A 20867-nucleotide genomic window follows, 5' to 3' on the forward strand; every position below is an offset into this window, starting at 1 on the left:
TATTAAAAAAACTAAAAACCCAGTAACTTCTCATTTTCCCTCCCCCAGCCCTTGGTAACTATCCTATTTTCTGTCTCTATGCATTTGCCTATTCTAGGTTCCTCATGTAAGTGGAGTTCAATTTGTCCTTTTGTGGACAACGGATGTTTCAGACTGACAGGAGGGAGGAAAAGAAACTGAGACAAGCCAAATGCAGCTTCCCTTAGTTCTTTCACGCTCTGAGGCATGTCTAGGCTTCCCTTTTCTGGAGAGCTGCTTGGTAATGATGCCAAGAGGCTCCTTCTTGTAGCTTGTTATGCAGTTTATCTCATCTCATTTCCGTCTCTTTTGTACGGAGACTGATTTTCCCTTTGCTGACTCCATCAGTTGAGCCCCCAAACAGGGTCACATCTCTGCTTATGGCACAAATTGCTTCTTGTGAAGCCTGAGGTAGGGCAGCTTCTACTCTCCTAAGAGGCTGTCCTGGCCACAATGGAACTTTGTGTATGACCATCGGGTGCTGGGTGTGAGCCAGGCTGGATGAAGTGGTGAGTTGTTCCTGATACTCAAGCCCTGAATTTTTGAGGGTACTGTTATATGGAAGATGACTTTCCTCATGAAAAATAAAATGAAACCAGCCTCTGCTTTTCCTGCATGGTGCTTGGTTTGCAATTACCAGTAACTTTCTCAGAACCGACCAATCAACTTGACAATCTTGGAAAGCCCGTCCATCAGCATTTAGCACTTGGGAAATTCTACTTCCAGATCCCACTGGAGACAAAGCAGATTTCCCATGGGTATTCCTAATTTGAAAAAGTCTGTCCTCGAACTTCCTTAGTTTTAGAGCTACTTTTCCAGAATGCAAGCCTCCTATATCTGTGGATGTTTAAATATATAGGATGCCACACACAATAAATAGTTCACAGGCCAGACTATGGCATTTTTGGTTAAGATAGTTTCAAATTGGCTTCAAAGGGAACTAACTAGATCTTACAGTCATGGTCCAAAATCTCTTAGTATCCTTACAAGAATGCTTTTTTTGCATTGGACTATGTCCAGTCTGCTATGTTGGTACAGGTTGTTGTTGGTTGGCTAGTAGACTCAGTGATGTACTTTGTATGACATTTGCTCTTATTTTAAGACTAGAGGCCTGGTGCATGATATTTGTGCACTGGGGGGGGGATGCCCCTCAGTTCAGCCTGCACCCTCTCCAAGCTGGGACCCCTTGAGGGATGTCCTATAGGGATCAGGCCTAAACCAGCAGTCGGACATCCCTCCCACAATCCGGCACTGCTGGCTCCCAACCATTCGCCTGCCTGCCAGCCTGATTGCCCCCTAATCGCTCCCCTGCCAGCCTGATTGATGCCTAACTGCTCCCCTGCCAGCCCAATTGCCCCCAACTGCCCTCCCCTGCCAGCCATCTTGTGACCACATGGGAGTGGCCATCTTGTGCCAGGGTGTGACATTCAATTTGCATATTACCTCTTTATTATATAGGATTCTTTCTCTTGGCATCTTCTTGATTTCTCTTCTCTTTTTCATATCCTAAAACAGGCTCTTACTTGGTCCCTTCATTTCGTTATTCTCTGTCTTGCTAGTGGAGATAGGGTTTGGTGTTAGATACATCTGCTTTCAAAGCCTGACTCTGCTACTTACTAGTTGAGTGACCTTGGGCAAGTAACTGAACCTCGCTAAGCCATAGATTCCTCCTCTGCAAGACAGGAATAAATGATTTGCTATTCTCAGAGATGTTGATAGGATTGCCTAAGATAATTAGGAAAAGTACCTGGCACATAGCAGATACTCAACAAATATTAGCACACATCCCACACCCACTTCTTTTGATTTAGTTTAATGTAAGCCCTTCCCAGTCAGTCTGAACTCCTGAGACAGACCCTAAATGTCCAGAGTTCGTTTAGGTCTAAGCTACACACAGCTGCTCTCAACGGAAGCTGCGTGATTGACAGCTACTATTCACCTAGCTTTGCGATATTGGTTCCTGCTGTCTTCATCCGAACCAGCAGCAACTACGCAGTACTGCGCCTTAACCTCCACGCCAGGTTATGCCAAGGAGGGTGGTGTTCCACCGGTAAATTTACCCCCAAATACCTGTGATGTGGTTCCACATGTGAAAGTGACAAAGAACAAAGCTAAGGAACCATAGTTAGTGCGATAAGGTGTGGTTTCACCAAGTTGAAGGGACTCTTCTAAGCAAGCCGGGACCGGCTCACCTGCGCTTGTCACGGGGCAGGTAACTGGGACATCCTTTCTCCAAGACAGGCGAGGGCGCTTCTGCAGCGCGCTGAACGCCCTGTGGGGGCGGCGGACGGCGTGCGCTCAGCTTTACTAACAGTCAGGGCTTAGGTTTCTGTTTGTGAAACTTTCTGTATTGTTTGGCAGCTTCTCCCCAGCACCCACCCGATGTGGACGCTCTCCGTGGCACAGCTGTGATGGGATTCCAAACCTTCGCCGCCAGTGGACAAATACTGACAGTGCAGTCCTCGGAATGGGGCTCCGGGCCAGCTGAGGTCTGAAAACACTCGGCTCCGTGATGGGTAAGTCGTAGCTCCCTGCTGGGCCCATTGATGTCGGTGCAGACTTTAACCCAAATTACTCACGAGGATCATTCTTCATTTCTGGCAACTGTACCAAATGCTAAACACTGCTGCTCGGGGCGTTTTGGGCTGGGAATTTATGTCTTCCACGTCTACATACCGCTCTTTTCGACCTTTGAAAGCGCGGTCCGGTCTGGGCCCCCAGCGAGGGCAGGGCGAGATTTTGGGAGGGAGGACGACAAGAGGGGAGCATAACTGCTTCCGGCTGTCCCCAGCCCTCGTCGTCCAGGGCCCTGGGGTGGGACGCGGCAGAGGACACAGCAGCGAGGGGAAGGGGAAGGAGATGGGGAGGGAGATGGGGGCCCAAGTTCCTTCCAGCTCTTCCCCGGCTTCTCCTCGTGCAGTCAGCGCGACAGCCGCGCCGCGCTCCCTGGGAGCTTCTGGGGTTGCCTCGCAAGCCCCGATTCCCTGGGCTGGGGGAGGGGCGTGGCGGAGCCCGGGCTCCGCTCCTCGCTCCTCGCTCCTCGCTCCTCGCTCCCCGCTCCCCGCTCCCCGCTCCCCGCTCCCCGCTCCCCGCTCCCCGCTCCCGCTGTCTCTACAGCCAGGGAGCGCGGGGCTCTCGCTCCGCTGCAGGACCGGCGCGAGACAAGACCAACGCGTCGCGCACAGGGAGCAGCTTTCCACCTCCCGGTGGGTCGCGCCGTGCGGGTGGCGAGAGAAGTGGGATGGGTTGGGGTGGGAGGTGAGGGGGGAGGATGGGCGCCAGAGACTGAGGGATCCCAGGGTAGGTCTTGGCAGCTCTGCGGGCCTTTGGAGAAGGGAGGAAGCGGCTCCCCTGCAGGGGTGGCGGATTTTTATTGTATTGACTTGCAAGGGAGGGTGACTCTGCTGGCTGGGTCTGGAAGGGCCTGAACGGGACCTCAAAGCACTTTTGCGGGGGACGACTATCGGCACAAAGCCTGGGCCCCGCTTAGTTCAAGGCGCCGTGTTCCGGATTCGATGGCTTTTCTCGGTTCCTCAAAAGTGCGCCCGCAGAGGACCCTCTCCCGAACTTAACCAAGCTAGGCTGCAGCATGAAAGCAACGAGTGCGCTTTGCTCTGAGAGCACCTGCAGAGCCTGCCCAGGAACAAGCGGGGTTGCTGCAGTTTATCCTTGCCCCGCCCACCTGACCGGGACCGCGAGGTGGGGTGGGATTTGCTACAGACCTCTGCGAAATTGATAGTTTATAGAACGTGGAGAACTTTCAGAGGAGGGGTTATTTAGCCCTAATAGGAAGTAAGACTCAAAGGAAAGGGTGTATCCAATAGCTGCCCTTTGGAAGGATCTTTGAGTGAAGTTGTGGTGGGAAAGTGCAAAGAAGTGAGGGGTCGGGAAACTTGAGTTTCTTAGACTCTTTCCTAAGGCCGAATAGCAGTGAACTTCGGTTTGCTCTTCAACTTCACTTGCTGTTGTGAGAAGTGGAAAAATAACTTGCTCTGCTTTCACTGGGTGGTTTGGAAGATAACTGGAGGGAGGGTAGTATTTTGAAAAGTATAAAGTGTGGTCTCTACACATTGCTGTCCACACCTTCCTCTTGGCTACCAACAGAACCTATTGAGAACACAGAGTTAAGGCAGCAACCGCCGGCAGTGCTGGAGTTTTCCATATCACCTGTCCAAAGTGGCCGGATATGCCTGTTTCTCAGTCTCTTGCGTCAGTTCCTCTTCACTGCACTACCATGTGAAACTGCCCATCAGGGTGTGTACTCAGAGGAGGAGAACTTCGCCTTTTTTTTTTTTTTTTTAATCAGCTTCTCAAGGGCCTATACAAAGTGGGGGAGCTGCTAGGATCCTAGATGAAAACTGAGAGCCGTGGCCAATGGGGAGTTAGATTTGATTAGACATGTTGTTCGTGAGACCTGTTTAACCCTGAAAATATTGCTTGCTTTCTGAAGTTGGAGTTCTTGATTTCTGACATGGAAGATTCTGTCAGAGCCAAGGATAAATATCAAGAATGTCATTTTCATTTGAATGGTCTTTAGAGGAAGATAAGTCAAGTGCTCCAGAAAGAGTATTACACCCCCCCCCATCTGAAAGCATACAAATAATAATAGCATTGACAACTTTGAATAGTTTCTCTCATTACTAAATTTAGATTGATATGGAAATGAGATTCACATGGTTGGATGTGTTACTGTTAAAATTTAAGCAATTATTTTTAGATAAGCATGTCCAGCCTGCCAGAGATTATAAACATGAGCGATACTAGTGCCTGTGTGTCATATTGTATCTTACCATGATTCCAAATAAGGCTTCTGATTGTTTTTTCCATTTTGATTAACAAACAGGAATTGAAGAATCCCTCAGTTAAGAGGTTGGTAAATAAAACTAGATCTCCTTAATTATGCTGACTTAAACTAAACTGTAAGTCTTTATAAAATCACACTGATGGTGATAATAAAGCTAAATTTTATAGTATATTGTGTGTCAGACTGAGATATGCATGATACAATTCATCTAGTTCTCACAATAATCCTGTAAAGAAACTGAAGCAGAGAGCCTTGCCCAAGATGACAGGGCTGATAATTCATTTCTCTCAGACTGGTATAAAAATTAAAATTGGGACTCTTTTTTTTAACTTCTGTATTGTGTTTAATCCCACACATAGGGGTGGCCTGAGGGATGCCACTAAAGGCTCTGGAACAGGAGTGGGCAAACTTTTTGACTCAAGGGCCACAATGGGTTCTTAAACTGGACTGGAGGGCCGGAACAAAAGCATGGATGGAGTGTTTGTGTGCACTAATATAAATTCAAAGTAAACATCATTACATAAAAGGGTACGGTCTTTTTTTTTTTTTTAGTTTTATTCATTTCAAACGGGCCGGATCCGGCCCGTGGGCCATAGTTTGCCCACGGCTGGCTAGGAGATGTATCGGTAAACATATTGCTATGAGATATGTTGCTGCCTATGGAGTCTTCTAAGATTTTTATGGTTTCCCTTTTTATATTTAAGTCTTTAATCCATTTTGAGTTTATTTTTATGTATGGTGTAATTTGGCAGTCTAGTTTCATTTTTTTGCATGTATCTGTCCAATTTTCCCAACACCATTTATTGAAGAGACTGTCTTGACTCCATTGTATGCTCTTGCCTCTTTTGTCAAATATTAATTGAGCATAATGGCTTGGGTCGATCTCTGTTCTGTTCCATTGGTTTATATATCTGTTCTTGTGCCAGTGCCAGACTGTTTTGATTATAGTGGCTTTGTAATATAACTTGATTTATGGTATTGTGATCCCTCCAATTTTGCTCTTCTTTCTTTTTTTTTAAAATATATTTTATTGATTTTTTACAGAGAGGAAGGGAGAGAGATAGAGAGTTAGAAACATCGATGAGAGAGAAACATCGATCAGCTGCCTCCTGCACATCTCCTACTGGGGATGTGCCCGCAACCCAGGTACATGCCCTTGACCGGAATCGAACCCGGGGCCTTTCAGTCCGCAGGCCGACGCTCTATCCACTGAGCCAAACCGGTTTCGGCTGCTCTTCTTTCTTGATTGATGCAGCTATTTAGGGTCTTTTCTTTATTCCATATAAATTTTTTGAGAGTTTGTTCTAGGTCTGTGAAATATGCTGTTGTTATTTTAATGGGGATTGCATTGAATCTATAGATCGCTTTGGGTAGTATGAACATTTTAATGATGTTGATTCTACCAAATCATGAACATGATATAATCTTCCACGTATTTATATCTTTCTCTATCTCTTTTTCAGAATCCTGTAGTTTTTCAAACACAGGTCTTTTATCTTCTTAGTTAAGTTTATTCCTAGGTATCTTAATTATTTTTGTTGCAATGGTAAATGGGATTGCTTGTTTAGTTTCTCTTTCTTTGAGTTCATTATTGGTGTATAAAAATGCCATAGATTTCTAGGAGTTAATTTTGTAACCTGCTATGTTGCCAAATTCATATATTAAATCTAGTAGTCTTTGGGGTTTTCTATGTACAATACCATGTCATCTACAAATAATAACAGTTTTACTTCTTCTTTTCCAGTTTAGATGCCTGTTATTTCTTCTTATTGCCTCTTCGCTATGGCTAGCACTTCCAGTACTATGTCGAACAGGAGTGGTGAAAGTGGGCATCCCTGTCTTATTCCTGTTCTTAGGGGAAATGGTTTTAGTATTTACCCATTGAGTATGATGTTGGCTGTAGGTTTGTCATATAATGCTTTTATTATGTTGAAGTATGATACCTCTATTTCCACTTTGCTGAGAGTTTTATCAAAATAGTGTGTTGGGCTCTGGCTGGTTTGGCTCAATGGATGGAGCGTCAGCCTTTGGACTAAAGGGTTCCATGTTCCATTAATGCAAGGACACATGCCTGGGTTATGGGCTTGATCCCCAGTAGGGGGTGTGAGGGAGACAACCGATCAATGATTCCCTCATCATCATTGATATTTCTATCTCTTTCTACCTCTCCCTTCCTCTTTGAAATAAATAAAAATATATTTAAAGACAACAATAAAAAAAGGGTGTTGGTTTTTGTCAAATACCTTTTCTGCATCAATTGATATGATCATATGCTTTTTGTTGTTCAATTTGCTTATGTGATATATCACGTTTATAGATTTGTGGACATTGTACTAGCCTTGCATCCCTGGAATAAGTCCCACTTGGTGATGGTTTCTGATCTTTTTAATGTATTGCTGGATGTGACTTGCTAATATTTTGTTGAGGATTTTACCATCTATGTTCATTAGGAATATTGACCTGTAATGATCTTTCTTTGTAGTGCTTTTATCTGGCTTGGGGATTAGGGTAATACTGGCTTTATAAAAAGAGCTTGTAAGTGTTCCTTCCTCTTGAACATTTTTGGAATAGTCTGAGGAGTGTATGTGTTAATTCTTCTTTGAATGTTTGGTCAAACTCCCTGTGAAGCCATCCAGACCAGGGGTTTTGTTTTCTGGAAGGTTTTTTTATTTTTTTTATTACTGCTTCAATTTCATCAGTAGTTATCAGCTTATTCAGGTTTTCTGATTCTTCCTGATTGAGTTTTGGAAGATTGCACTTTTTTTGGAATATGTCCATTTTGTCTAGGTTTTCCAGTTTGTTGGTATAGAGTTGTTCCTCATTTTTTTTTTTTTTACATTCCTTTGTATTTTTCTGGTGTCGATTGTTACTTCACCTCTTTCTTTTCTGATTTTGTTTATTTGGGTCCTCTCTGTTTCTTAGTGAGCCTGGCTAGAGGTTCATCAATCTTGTTTATCCTTTCAAAGAACTAGCTTTTGGTCCTATTGATCTTTTGTATTGCTTTTTTATTTTTTTTTTTTGTCTCTATGTCATTTATTTCCACTCTGATCTTTTTTTTTTTTTTTTATTGCTTAAAGTATTACAAAGGGTATTACATATGTATCCATTTTATCCCCCCGCCCTAGACAGTCCCCTAGCCTCCCCTATCACCCAGTGTCTTATGTCCATTGGTTATGCTTATATGCATGCATACAAGTCCTTTAGTTGTTCTCTTACCCCCCTACCTCCTGCCCCCCAACCCTCCCCGGCCTTCCCGCTGCAGTTTGACAATCTGTTTGAGGCAGCTCTGCCTCTGTATCTATTATTGTTCAAAAGTTTATAATGGTCTCTATTGTCCATGAATGAGTGAGATCATGTGGTATTTTTCCTTTATTGACTGGCTTATTTCACTTAGCATAATGCTCTCCAGTTCCATCCATGACGTTGCAAATGGTAAGAGTTCCTTCCTTTTTACAGCAGCATAGTATTCCATCGTGTAGATGTACCACAGTTTTCTAATCCATTCATCTACTGATGGGCACTTAGGCTGTTTCCAGATCTTAGCTATGGTGAATTGTGCTGCTATGAACATAGGGGTGCATATATCCTTTCTGATTGGTGTTTCTGGTTTCCTGGGATATATTCCTAGAAGTGGGATCACAGGATCAAATGGGAGTTCCATTTGTAGTTTTTTGAGGAAACTCCATACTGTCTTCCATAGTGGCTGCACCAGTCTGCATTCCCACCAGCAGTGCACAAGTGTTCCTTTTTCTCCACATCCTCTCCAGCACTTGTCGTTTGTTGATTTGTTGATGATAGCCAGTCTGACAGGTGTGAGATGATACCTCATTGTTGTTTTGATTTGCATCTCTCAGATGATTGTCATTATTTCTTCAAATAGGTTTTCTATACCTTGATCAGCTTCTTCTCCTTCTGGCATTTCTATTATGTGAATGTTGCTTCTTTTCATTTAAACTCTCCTGCTTTTTAATCTCCCTCAACGCCCCCCACCCCTGCCCACCACCACCACCACCACCAAATCCTCTTCAGATTGGGTGATTTTTTTCTACCCTGTATTTTAACTTACTGATTTGGTCCTCGGGTTCTTTTAGTCTGCAGTTGAAACCTTCCATTGTGTCCTTTATTGCAGCTATATCATTCTTCATTTCCTTTTGATTCTTACATATGTTGGTATATTTCTTTCCGGACATTTGTGCATCCTTATAACCATTACTCTGAATTCTTTCTCACAAATTGCTTGCCTCCATTTCATTTAGTTCCTTTTTGAGCAATTCCTCCTTTTCTTTCCTTTGGGCATTTTTTTTTGTCTCCACATTTTTGCTGTCCCTTTGTATTTGTTTCTATGTAATGTGAGTAGCTCTCTCTTTCTGGCCCTGGGCAACCTGCTTGAGGTCCGAGTGGTTGAAGCCCCTAGTGGTCCAATGGTCCAGGGATCCTTAGCCCAGAGGTTGGGTCTGCCTTGAGTCTCATGCCTTTATTGTCTCTGCTCTGAGTTTTACTCCCTTCCTCCACATGCCTGGTCCCTCAGTTGTCTGTTGCAGATGCGGGTGGTTTGTAGGGGCTCGTGCACAATTTCTCTGGTGTGGGATTCCCTATGAGGTCCCAGAGACTTCTGGCATGCAATTCACTGCACGGAGCTGGTGCCCAGGAAAGGGTAGTTCCCTAGGTCCTTCAGGCTCACACCATCAGCATGGTCATGGGGCCTGAGCAGGGTCCTGCACCAGGTACCTCGTCTCACACCATCAGCTCGGTCCTGGGGCCTGGGTGGGGTGCCAGGGGCCTCTGGCTCACACATTTAGCATGGTCCTGGGGCCTGGGTGGGGTGCCACTCTGGGTACCTCTGACTTGCATCATCAGTGTGGTCATGGGGTCTGGGTGGGGCGCTGTGCCATGTGTCTCCAGCTGGACCATCAGCACAGGCCTGGGCAGCGGGGGATGTGGGGTCTCCCTGGTGTGAACTCAGTGTTGTGTCTGAAAGAGTGGGATCCTGGAGCACAGGGTCCTTTAGCGCAGTGCAGGGAGGTGCAAGAATTCTCTCTGGTGTGTACTCACTGTGAATGTCTGGGAGCCTGAGGCAAGGTAGCATGCCACTCACTGCAAGGGTGTGGCAGTCATCCCTTGCAAGTTATGGCTGACCAGCAGCTCACTGCATGAGTTTAGGGTGTTGTCCGAGGACAGTATGGGTGTTGGGGTGGCTGTGTTCCTGGCTTTTCCAGCTCCCCTCTTCAAGATGACCTGGGCTCCCTGCCAGAGCTGTACTGGTCTGGAAATGCCTGTGGCAGTAGCAGGGTCTCTGCATCCAGGAGAGCCTGATTTGCCAGCCCCTGAGACTTATGTGAGATCTAACTCTCCCTCACTCTCCCACACACACACCACATATGCCCACACACTCCCCTCTTACACTTTTACTCACTCATACTTTCTCCCTCCCTGCCATCCTGCTGGCCACTATGTTGGGATCTCCTAGGGTTATTTTTGTTTTGTTTTGTTTTTGGTTGCTCACTCTTAGTTTAGACTTGTTCTCTGTGATATTTGGGCTGAGTGAGATAAGCATGTAAATGTCAGTGATATTGCTAGATTCTCAGCAGCTACTCTGTGCTTGGTGCTTTTTGACATTGTCTTCGCTTCACCCCTGTGCTGTTTTGGGTAAGACTGTAGACTTGGGTGCAAGACTAGCTGGGTGTAAACTGTCCCCACATACTAGCTGTGCCTCAGTTTCTTATCTATAAAATGAATATATTGATATCCTAGGTTGTTAGGATCATAGGTTGTGTGTATATAGAAAATTTAGAAAGTGACAGACACATAGTAAATGCCATGTATCAGTTATAAATTGATGATGATGGGTAAGATACTAGAAGATGAGTGCTATAAAAAATAAGGCATAATAAAATAGGTACAGTAAATGAGGATAGTGTATATCTATAGGGAAACAGTTTTAAAAAGGGTGATGGTGAATCTCAATCTGAATAAATTTGAATAAAGATGGGTGGAAGAAGGCAAAAGGGGCTGCAGGAGGGGTATAGAGATGGAGGAGTGTAGAGGTAATAGGTAAAGAGGTCAGAGAGGTAACTTAAGTATACATGGACAGATATAGTAAGTGTTGTGTTTTGTTTTTGTTTTCTTAAACTTAGGGAATTTTCTAATGGAAAATTTCAAGCTGAAAAGTAGACAGAATAGTAAACAAGTACCCTTTTCCCATCTTCAACATTTATCAATATGATCAATTGTGTTTTATCCATATTCACCACCAGAACTTCTCACTGTGTTATTTTAAAGCAAATTCAAGAAATTCTGTAAATTATTTTTAAATACTTCTGAATATATTTCTAAAAGATAAGTACTTAACCAAACAACCATGATACTGAACCTCTTTGATTTTGTTTCCCATCTACAAATCAGGACCAGCAGAACCTTCTTTGCAGTGCTGGTTTCAAGGTGAGAAAGGATGCTTGAAGCCCTTAGTGTAGGGTTTGGCAGTCAGTGGCCAGTCACTACTGGCCATCATGCTGATGATCTGCCTTTACCAGCCCTTGTTTTTTATTTTTATTTTTCTAGATGGTGCTGTTGTGGCATTTTCACTTCTATTTCCTCTTGCTTCTCTATACCTATGTTAGGCACATTTATTAAGTATTCCTTTGTATATCAAAATTAACTTTAGACTATAGTCCTATATAATAAAAGGCTAATATGCAAATCGACCAAACAGTGGAACAACTGGTCGCTATGATGCGCTCAACACAGAAGCTGCCCCCTGGTGGTCAGTGTGCTCCCACAGGGGGAGCGCCTCTCAGCCAGAAACTGGGCTCACGGCTGGCGAGCGCAGTGGTGGTGGCGGGAACCTTTCCTGCCTCCACGGCAGTGCTAAAGATGTCTGAGTGCTGGCTTAGGCCTGCTCCCTACAGGGGGCCGTCAGTTGGGCATTCCCTGAGAGCTGGGCTGAGAGACACCGCCCCCCCCCCCCAGTGCACGAATTTCGTGCAACAGGCCTCTAGTAAAGAATAAAAAGCATTTTATTCGAGGAGCTATAGCTCAAGATTTATGTAGAAACCTAAATTGCATTCAACCAAGCCTTTTATAGCCAAAGTTCCCACCAAAGTTCCCAATTAGGTCTGTTTTTGGTAAATGAGGCATCCAGTGTGTGCTGTTCTGTTTGGATGTGGCTGGTCTAAGTCCCTTGGTCATAAAGCGGAAACTAGGAACTACCTTATAATAGTTGACTCATGTGGCGTAAACAAGCAGGGTATAGTGTGGGAATTGAGGGTTCAGTCTGAGGATCTTCCTGGTGTAGAGAGTGCATGAGAATCCCTTGTCAGCAAATGGCTCTAGGCCAGCCGTGGGCAAACTATGGCCCGCGGGCCGGATCCGGCCAGTTTGAAATGAATAAAACTAAAAAAAAAAAAAAAGACCGTACCCTTTTATGTAATGATGTTTACTTTGAATTTATATTAGTGCACACAAACACTCCATCCATGCTTTTGTTCCGGCCCTCCGGTCCAGTTTAAGAACCCATTGTGGCCCTCGAGTCAAAAAGTTTGCCCACCCCTGCAGTCTAGGCTCATATTATTCACAAAATTTGGGCCCTCGATTGACCATAGAAAGTCCTTCTCAGCAGATAAATTCCTTCTTGCGGTTCATATCAAATGAATCTTTCTTCTGAAGTCCACAGCTTTCATTTATTCTCTATTTCCCCTTTTAACTTTCAATGCTTTTGTTCACAGCCTGATTTACAGTTTATGCTCATTTGATATCTGTAACTTATGAAATACCAGTGCTTGCTAGTCTTCCTAAACTGTTTTGAAGGGAGATGGGTACTTCTTCCCATTTCATTTTTTGACAGCATTATTGAAATTCAGATAGAACTCACATAACATACAATTCACCCAATTAAAGTGTACAATTTATTGGTTTAAGTACATTCACAGATATGTGCCATCATTACCAGTAGTTTTAGAACATTTAGAACCTCAAAAAGATATTCTGTACCATTTAGCAGTTACTCCCTATCTTCCCATCCCCCTCTCCCTGCCCTAAGCAAAAAATGATCTACATTTTGTCTCTATGGATTTGCCTATTCTAATCCATATTAACATTTACGTACAGCCCTACCTGGTTTGGCTCAGTGGATAGAGCGTTGGCCTGCAGACTGAAGGGTTCTGGGTTTGATTCCAGTTAAGGGCACATGTCCAGATTGCGGGCTTGTTCCGCAATAGGAGGTGTGCAAGAGGCAGCCAATCAATGATTTTCTCTCAACACTGATGTTTCTATCTTTCTCTCCCCCTCCCTTTTTCTCTGAAATCAATAAAATATATTTTTAAAAAATTCATGTACAAATTTTTGTGTAAACACACGCTTTCATTTCTCTTGGTATACCATGGTATACCCAGGAGTAGAATTGCTAGGTCAAATGTTAACTGTATGTTTAACCATTTGGGGAACTGCCAGCTGTTTTCTAATATGGCTCCTCTTTTTATTTTTCCCAAACATGGGGATTTAGCCATCTTTCAAGTGTAAGTACCTACACTTACTTTAGGTGAATTTTTGTATTAATAATTTTTCTAAGTCTTAGTTATCTAATCATATTCATATATACCATTTTTAGTTATTACATTTTTATGTATAAGGTTTTAAGTTGAACTTTACTTAAGCAGTGGTCTCCAATGTGGAGGGTATATACCTTTAGGATACAAGATGATTCACTGTAAAGGGAGAACAAATGCTATTTTCATGTATGCTTTATAATTATACTAGAGGCTCAGTGCACAAAATTCGTGCATGGGGAAGTGTCCCTTAGCCCGGCCTGTACCCTCTCGCAACCCGGGACCTTTTGGGGGGTGTCCAACTGCCGGTTTAGGCCCAATCCCACTGCAGACATCCCTCTCACAATCCAGGACCTCTGGCTGCTAACTGCTCGCCTGCCTGCCTATGCCCTTAACCACTCACCTGCTTGCCTCATTGCCCTAACCACCTCTCCCTGCCTGCCTCATTGCCCCTAACCACTAGCCTGCCTGCCTGCCGCATTGCCCCTAACCACCTCCTGGGGGCTGTGGTGTTCTGGTCATTCCACTGTTTTGGTCGCTGGGCTTTTATTATATAGAATAATGCATTAGAATTGCTATGCATATTTAAATATTATAAATAGTTCTGTATTGGAGATGTATGTGCAAAGATTTTTTTTATAAATAAGGAGGCATAATCATAAAAGTCAGGAGAAAACTGTTCTAAATACATGAAACCAAAATAGCTGTGTGGTTCTTAATCCTTTTTGTGACAAATCTGATGGGAGAAATTTACAAATTACTTTGCTAATGAAATAGAAAATTTCTTGCTAATTTTAGTCCAAACGGAACATGTAAATACCAGTGGAAAGAGCTTTGGATCAGGTGTCAGACTTTTGTTTTTGTTCTACTTTTGCTAATTACTAATGGTGAGACTTTGGGCAAGTCCCCTAATGGTCTCCATTTCAGTTCTCAAATAGGCATAATAAAATCTGAAATATCACAAGTTATCATTGTGTAGAGTGAGATTGGAAAGCATGACAAATGTAATGACCACAGGATGTTAGTTATTTATGTGTCTTGGGCAACCATGCAGTATTTTTAGATAAAATACCTAGCGTTCCTTCATCTTTGCCTTCATTGGGTTTTCCCTTCTTAACCCACCCACCCCACCTATTTCTCTTAACTATTTTCTGTGCTTACTTTGTGTTGTTCTGACAACAAACCTTCAAAACTAAGAGTCATTGCTAAAGGGTAAATTGGTTGTAGAAAAGTCCATGTGATGCCACCGTTGCAATATGTTTCCCTCCTGGTGCTTTATTAGAACAGAGTGTTCAGCACGTACTGTGGTGAAGGTGCAGTTGTGTGAAATTCCTGGCCACTGTGATGGAAGCTGTGGCATCACATTATTGAACATCTTCATGGTTTCTGTTTGATATGTGATCGTTTGAGTCTATCAACATCTTTGGGAATGTGAATTTTTGTTTAAAGTCAAAGCATGAAGGGAAGTGCTTGGTTACAAAAAGAGGTGAAGAGGTTCTGGGGAACTGTGTTAACCAAAGAGCTCACATGCTAGATCCATTAATTTCATTTTTTATCCTCACGTCTTGTTTGTAATTCCTATTCTCTAACATTCTTTCTAAGTGGTTGGCAGACATTTCAGGTTATGATCTCCAATTTTTTCTAAAGGGTGACATCTTTTCTTGACTTTCTTTTTTGGGCAACAGAAATTATCAACATAACCATACTTAGATACTGTTCATTTGTTTGTTCATTCTTTCATTTATATACTCAGAATATATTTATTGACCACCTACATGTGCCTCTTTCTAGTTCAGGGAACAAAACAATATCTAAAATAAAAAATGCTTAAAACTTGCTCTCAGAGATTTTACATTCTAGTGGTTATTAGTCACTGAGCTTCAATAAAATAGGGATTAGTGCTAAGGAGTAAAGAGAAAAATGAGAATTGGGAAGGGGGGAGGAACTTTTAGGGAGAGGAACAGTTGCCATTATTTATAGAGTAACCAGGGAGGTCTCACTGAGGAATTAACATTTAAGATGAGTCTTTGCTATGATGGTCCTATTTGTGTTTTCAGTTAGTAGTGCTGGGGCAGAGAAATTCTAAATCCTAAGTCTGACAATTCATGGAGTAACTTCAACATTGTTAGAAAAATTAGGATCTAAAGCCAGTCATCTGCCAACAAAGTACTGGCTGCTTATGGTCTGAAAGACTTTTGTGAGGTCCCCATAAAGGTCATGGTGGCTCATGCCCAACACTCTTAAAAAGGTTGCATCTTTGCGGCCCAATAATGTGGCTCTGAAGCAGCCCTAGTGATGTAGTCATTCTTGACAAGACCACTGACCAATGGACAGGGACCCATCTATAATGACTTGGCTGGGGAGTTTTAGGGTCTCTCTTTGTCTCTAGGGCCTTGGCAGCTGCCTGTGTAGGAAAATCTCAATAGAAATGATGGTAAACTTTGCAACTTGACTTTTCTACCTTTAAAATGTTTTTGGAAATTGATTTTATCTTTGTACCTAACCATCTCTTATTCAAAGGACCTCATTTATGACAGTGGGAAGCACTTTGAAAAGATGTCACACATTGCTTAGATGCACATTACCTACTGCCTGTCAGTACCTGGAATATATGAATGTTTGTTTAGTCACTATCTTCCCTCCATCAGAATAAACAACTGGAGGGCAGGAAGCCTATTTTAGTCACAACTGTTAACCCAGTGCTACCAAAATAAAAACAGTGTAGTATATGATCAAGAAATATTTGTCTAATGAATAATTAACAGACTTCAAGCAATGTGGCAACAAGCAACACAACTAGCAACTATATGATAGTATCTTATGGTTTACCTAAAGATCAAGAAATGGACATGTTGACCTCTTATCAGTAGGGCCTGGACTTATCAGTAAGGTCCAATCATTACTCTCTCCTCTATGCCAATCTGCCTCTCAGAGAAACTCATGCTCCTTAATGAGTGTTCAACCTGGCTTGTCATCCTCTCTCTGCCACTACTCAGTTGTGACCTTAGACATGGCTTTGATCTCTGTGGGCCTATTTCAGCTCTCAAAGATTCTCATTTTATAACCTGGAAAAGCCAACACCTGTTTGTATGAAGCAAAAATACCTTTCTAAAGGAAGTGGAGCAAGCATCTACTTCTAAAAATTACTTTTTATAAGGAAGTCTGTTTTGCTCAAGGCAGTTAAGTCAATTCTGTACCTGGGAGGTTTGTAAATAATATTCTTTTTGAATTATTGACTTTAATCTGTTTATAAAAAATACAGGGATTTGTTTGAGGCTTTGTATTTTTCATTTTTTATATCTGTCATCTCCCATGTTGTAGAAGACCAAAGAAACCCAAGTGACACTTAGAGAAATGGAGTTACACAGCTTTATTACACCAGCAGTCTCAGAGAAGTTGCCTCCAAAGTCTGAGCAAACCAGTATGGTGGAAGCCCTTCTTTTATTCCCTTTGGTTTCTTGACCCCCCAAATATGGATGGGGACTTCCGGACCTTTCATGGGGGTTGCAAAAAGCCCCGTGTGTTGGAATGGGAGCCTTGAGGCCATATCTAAGGACCTGGCCTGGCACCAGCGCTGATAACCCCTCTGGGGGTGCATGGTTTATGGCCTTTGTAAAATGTGAGCATTTGGGTATCAGGTCTTGCAAGAGCAGTTTGTGGGAAAGGGGCAGTGACTTAATTATAGGTTATCAAGAATGTACATTAGGTTACTGCACAGATTCAGATTGCTAGCCCCCCAAGCATCAGGGTTCCATTGGAATTAGCCTTTTAGCCTTCTCAACCACACACAAGAACAGATATGAAGTATAGAGAATTGAGAGTAAAACATGACTTAAAACATGACATCATTTTCTTGGAAATAGAGAATGTCATCATGAACTATGGAGGCAGAATTAAAATTGGAACTAGTAACAGAAAAGATTTGGTAAAAGAAAGTCAACAAGAAGCAATGTGAGCAAAGATGTTCATTGTTGTATATTTTTTGTAGTGAAAACTAAAAATAAATTTCCATCAATAGGCATCTAAGTAAACTATGATGCATTTATACTATAGCAAGTGGTAAGACAGTTAAGAAGAATGATATGATACATACCCTCAAGACATAGTATTGAGAGAAAAAGAGGTAAGTTATAGAATATGGCCAGTATAATCCCATGTGTGTATATAGAAAAGAAAACAAAGCATATTTCTGATCTGACATATGTATGTTAACTCATAAGAAAAGGTCTCGGAGGAATAAAATGGTTAACAATGTGATGTCTGGGAATGAAGTAGGGTTGGTGGTGCTTGGTGCAATCAGAGTGCTTCACTTTCTGCTGTTGGCTTCTGTGCTTTGGACATTTTATTAAAGCATAGTCATGGTTTTCTTTTGTAATTATAACATTTAAAATTATTGGAGAGGAAAAGATGTGACAAAGAGCAATTGAGATACAAGGTAAGATTTTAGGTTAGGAGAAGGAAGATGAAGCACTTCAGGGTAGCAAGTTCTGCCAGTTATCACCATATTCTGTGATATTTTGTGAGTGATGATTTGGAGATTGTACAGTGGTTTCAGTTTGGCATATAAACATATCTTACATTATTCCAAAAGATGTGACCTCGAGCAGAAGATCCCCCAGTAGACAAAAGCCAAGAGAAAATTTTCATATATTTATGAAACATGGATTATTTCTATCTCTGTATGAATAATTCTGCCACAATAATAAAGCAGTTATATCTATCACAGAAATTTTTTCTCCAGCTTGTGACTTTATTTCCACTTCGTTGGATTTGTTCATTTAGTCTGTAATTTTTTTTGAGTCCTTGTATGCAACTCTGTGACCTGGCAGAGAACAGACAAGGCCTCTACTCTCATGGAACTTATAGCCAGGTGGTGGAGGTGAATGACAGTAAGAGCTAATAAAAATACCAGGAAGTGAGAACTCCTCTGATGAAAATTAAGCAAGGTGATGTGATAGGGTGTAATGGGGGAACTACTTTAAGTTAGGTAGTTAGGAAAGACTTCTTGAGGAAGTAATTCATAAACCAAGGCATGCAACAAGACAGAAAGGAGCCAGATGAGTGATCATTTGGAGGAAAAACATTCCGGGCAGAGGGACTAGGGTGTGCAAGAGTTTATAGGACTCAAAAGTTTGCTGCCTGGTTTGGACAAAGATAAATGAGAAAGGCAGGAACATTTCATGCTGTAAGGACAAGGTAAGGATTTTAGATTTTATTCCCGATTTGATGGGCAGCTATGGGCAGGGTTTGGGGGGAGGTTAATTACAGGGATCTGATATAAGTTTATAAAAAAAATCTCTCTGAATACCTTTTGATTATAAATAGATAAGAGTAGAAGTGGGGAGACCCATTGGAAAAATAGAGGAGGGCCAGGTGGGAGAAGATGGTGACTTTTAGAATAGGGTGGTAGGTATAGATACAAACTTGCTAGGGAAATATAGGATCAGAGATAACTCCTAGATTTTGTAGCTTCAGCTATCGGAAGGTGTTCTTCCTGAGATGGAGCAAACCAGGGAGAAACAAGTTTGGGGGAAATCAGTGTCTTTTTTGGATGCATCATGTTATGATGCCCACTGGACATATGTCAGGCAGTAAAATATGCTAGCCTGGAGTTCAAGGAGAGGTCAGGAATAGAGATCCATGTGGGAGCCATCTACATACGTAATGATGGTATTGAAAACCCTGGAAATGACTCCAAACTCTCATACTCACCGTGTGCCCCACCCTTTATTTAGGTAAAACTCACCTAAGCAGAATGCTTGTTTCTAGGTCTTTCCCTTTCTGACCTTGTTTTTGCTGTTGATGGTTGCTTTGAAGCCTTGTAGTGTGAAGGACAGTGGGAGAAGAGTAGAAAGACACTGTGCTGGGCCTGTAATTACAGTGATGAGCGTGCTTCTCATTTGTGAAGCTCTTGACATTTTAATCATTACCTCATTTACCAAAGCTAAAAACTGAGCTTAAAGTGAGCAGACTATATTTTAGATAGATTCTAGATTTACACTGTGTTCTTTAGTTATGATAAACTCATCATAAATTTATATTGCTATTATAATATAAACATTATATGCTAATATAAGTTATATGAAACAAAGTTTTTTTTTTAAATATATTTTATTGATTTTTCAGAGAGGAAGGGAGAGGAATAGAGAGTTAGAAACATCGATGAGAGAGAAACATCGATCAGCTGCCTCCTGCACACCCCCCACTGAAGATGTGCCTGCAACCAAGGTACATGCCCTTGACTGGAATCGAATCTGGGACCCTTCAGTCCACAGGCCGACGCTCTATCCACTGAGCCAAACCAGTCAGGGCTGAAACAAAGTTTTTAGTGCTATTGATTGTTCAGAATCTCATGTGCCATTGTCTACTTTGTTGAAATACAAACACAAACTAAATAAAAAAAAAGAAACTATGAAAATGTGCCTTTACTTGTAGATAATATTTCCAATTTGGTTTTGACATTTACTTTTATTGGAATAATGCATGGGTGTTTTACATTTTTATCTGTTTTATCAATAGTATCCTTATACAACTTTATCCTTATAATAAAAACACTCTTCAATTATTTTTATGTTTTGAAAACCCTTTCATACCCCCATGTTTGCTGCTAGTTTATGACAGATTTTTTTTTAATCTTTATTGTTGAAAGTATTACAAACGTCCCCTCCCCCCCCCCCGCCATTGTCCCTTTCTAACCTGCCTCTGCTCTGCACCCCAGGCCTTCACCACACTGATTTTATTTTATTTTTTGACTTATAGATCCAAATGGATTAACTGTGTTGTTTAGGGTGAAGTACAAACTCTTTATTTTTTACATCCTCAACAGAAATTGCTTTAAAAAATATGGTTGAGCCCTCATTTATCTTGAATGATTCTTACTCACTGCAGATAAACTCTCCAGCCCTCTTGCTGGCACATGGTGAGTTCAAGGCCCTGATCTAGTACGACAACGGAATTTCACATCAGCCCTGAGCCTGGAAAGATGGTGTCACAGTCCTCGGACCAGCAGGGTTTTCCTGTGGAGCCCTGGGAAGGGGTGAGTGATGACTCTGGTGACACTGATGGTTCACCCCACCTCCTGGACTCTAACTACCCCTCTTGCCCATCAGACGTCAGATTCACGAGGCACAGAGCTGCCTGGATTAACCCCCAGGATATGCAGCCTCAGCTGCAGGACTTGCCGCTTCAGGTGCCAACAGTGGGGAACATTGGCAGCAACTTTGTGGGGGATGCTACCTCTCCCTTGGGCACTTCACCATTGTCTCTCGAGAACTCCATAGTGGAGACATCATTGTGGAAGGACACTGTGGACTCCATGGGCAGCTCAGGTAAAAAGAGCAGTGACTTTTCTTTTAACCCCACACAAGAGTGGGCAGTACCCCCAGGACCCTCTCCTTGGATGTCTCCGTTCACAAGCTCCAAGATTTTGACTGCTTCCCTATGTTCTGAAGCTGACAGTGCTTGTTTCAAGCCTTCTCAACTGACAGCTTCCACGGATGAAGGTA

The 20867-nt window shown here is 42.5% G+C and overlaps 1 protein-coding gene across 7 annotated transcripts in view; it reads left to right on the forward strand.

Annotated features, from left to right (window-relative positions):
* Positions 1-1890: 1890 nt before the first annotated feature.
* The window catches only part of RUBCNL (rubicon like autophagy enhancer), a 76413-nt gene continuing 57436 nt past the window's right edge, over positions 1891-20867 (forward strand). Inside the window, exons 1-3 of one of the 7 annotated variants that reach the window (XM_059684476.1) lie at positions 1891-2230; positions 2380-2534; positions 20122-20864. In XM_059684476.1, coding sequence (XP_059540459.1) covers positions 20345-20864 — 520 coding nt within the window. In that variant the 5' untranslated portion in view covers positions 1891-2230; positions 2380-2534; positions 20122-20344. Of the gene's footprint in view, positions 2231-2286; positions 2535-3099; positions 3225-4700; positions 4938-18338; positions 18559-20121; positions 20865-20867 lie in introns of those variants that run through there. The other 6 variants (XM_059684474.1, XM_059684475.1, XM_059684479.1 and 3 more) reach the window with 6 other exon arrangements.

The sequence above is a fragment of the Myotis daubentonii genome, chromosome 2, assembly GCF_963259705.1.
Source record: "Myotis daubentonii chromosome 2, mMyoDau2.1, whole genome shotgun sequence".
NCBI classification, from domain to species: Eukaryota; Metazoa; Chordata; class Mammalia; order Chiroptera; family Vespertilionidae; genus Myotis; species Myotis daubentonii.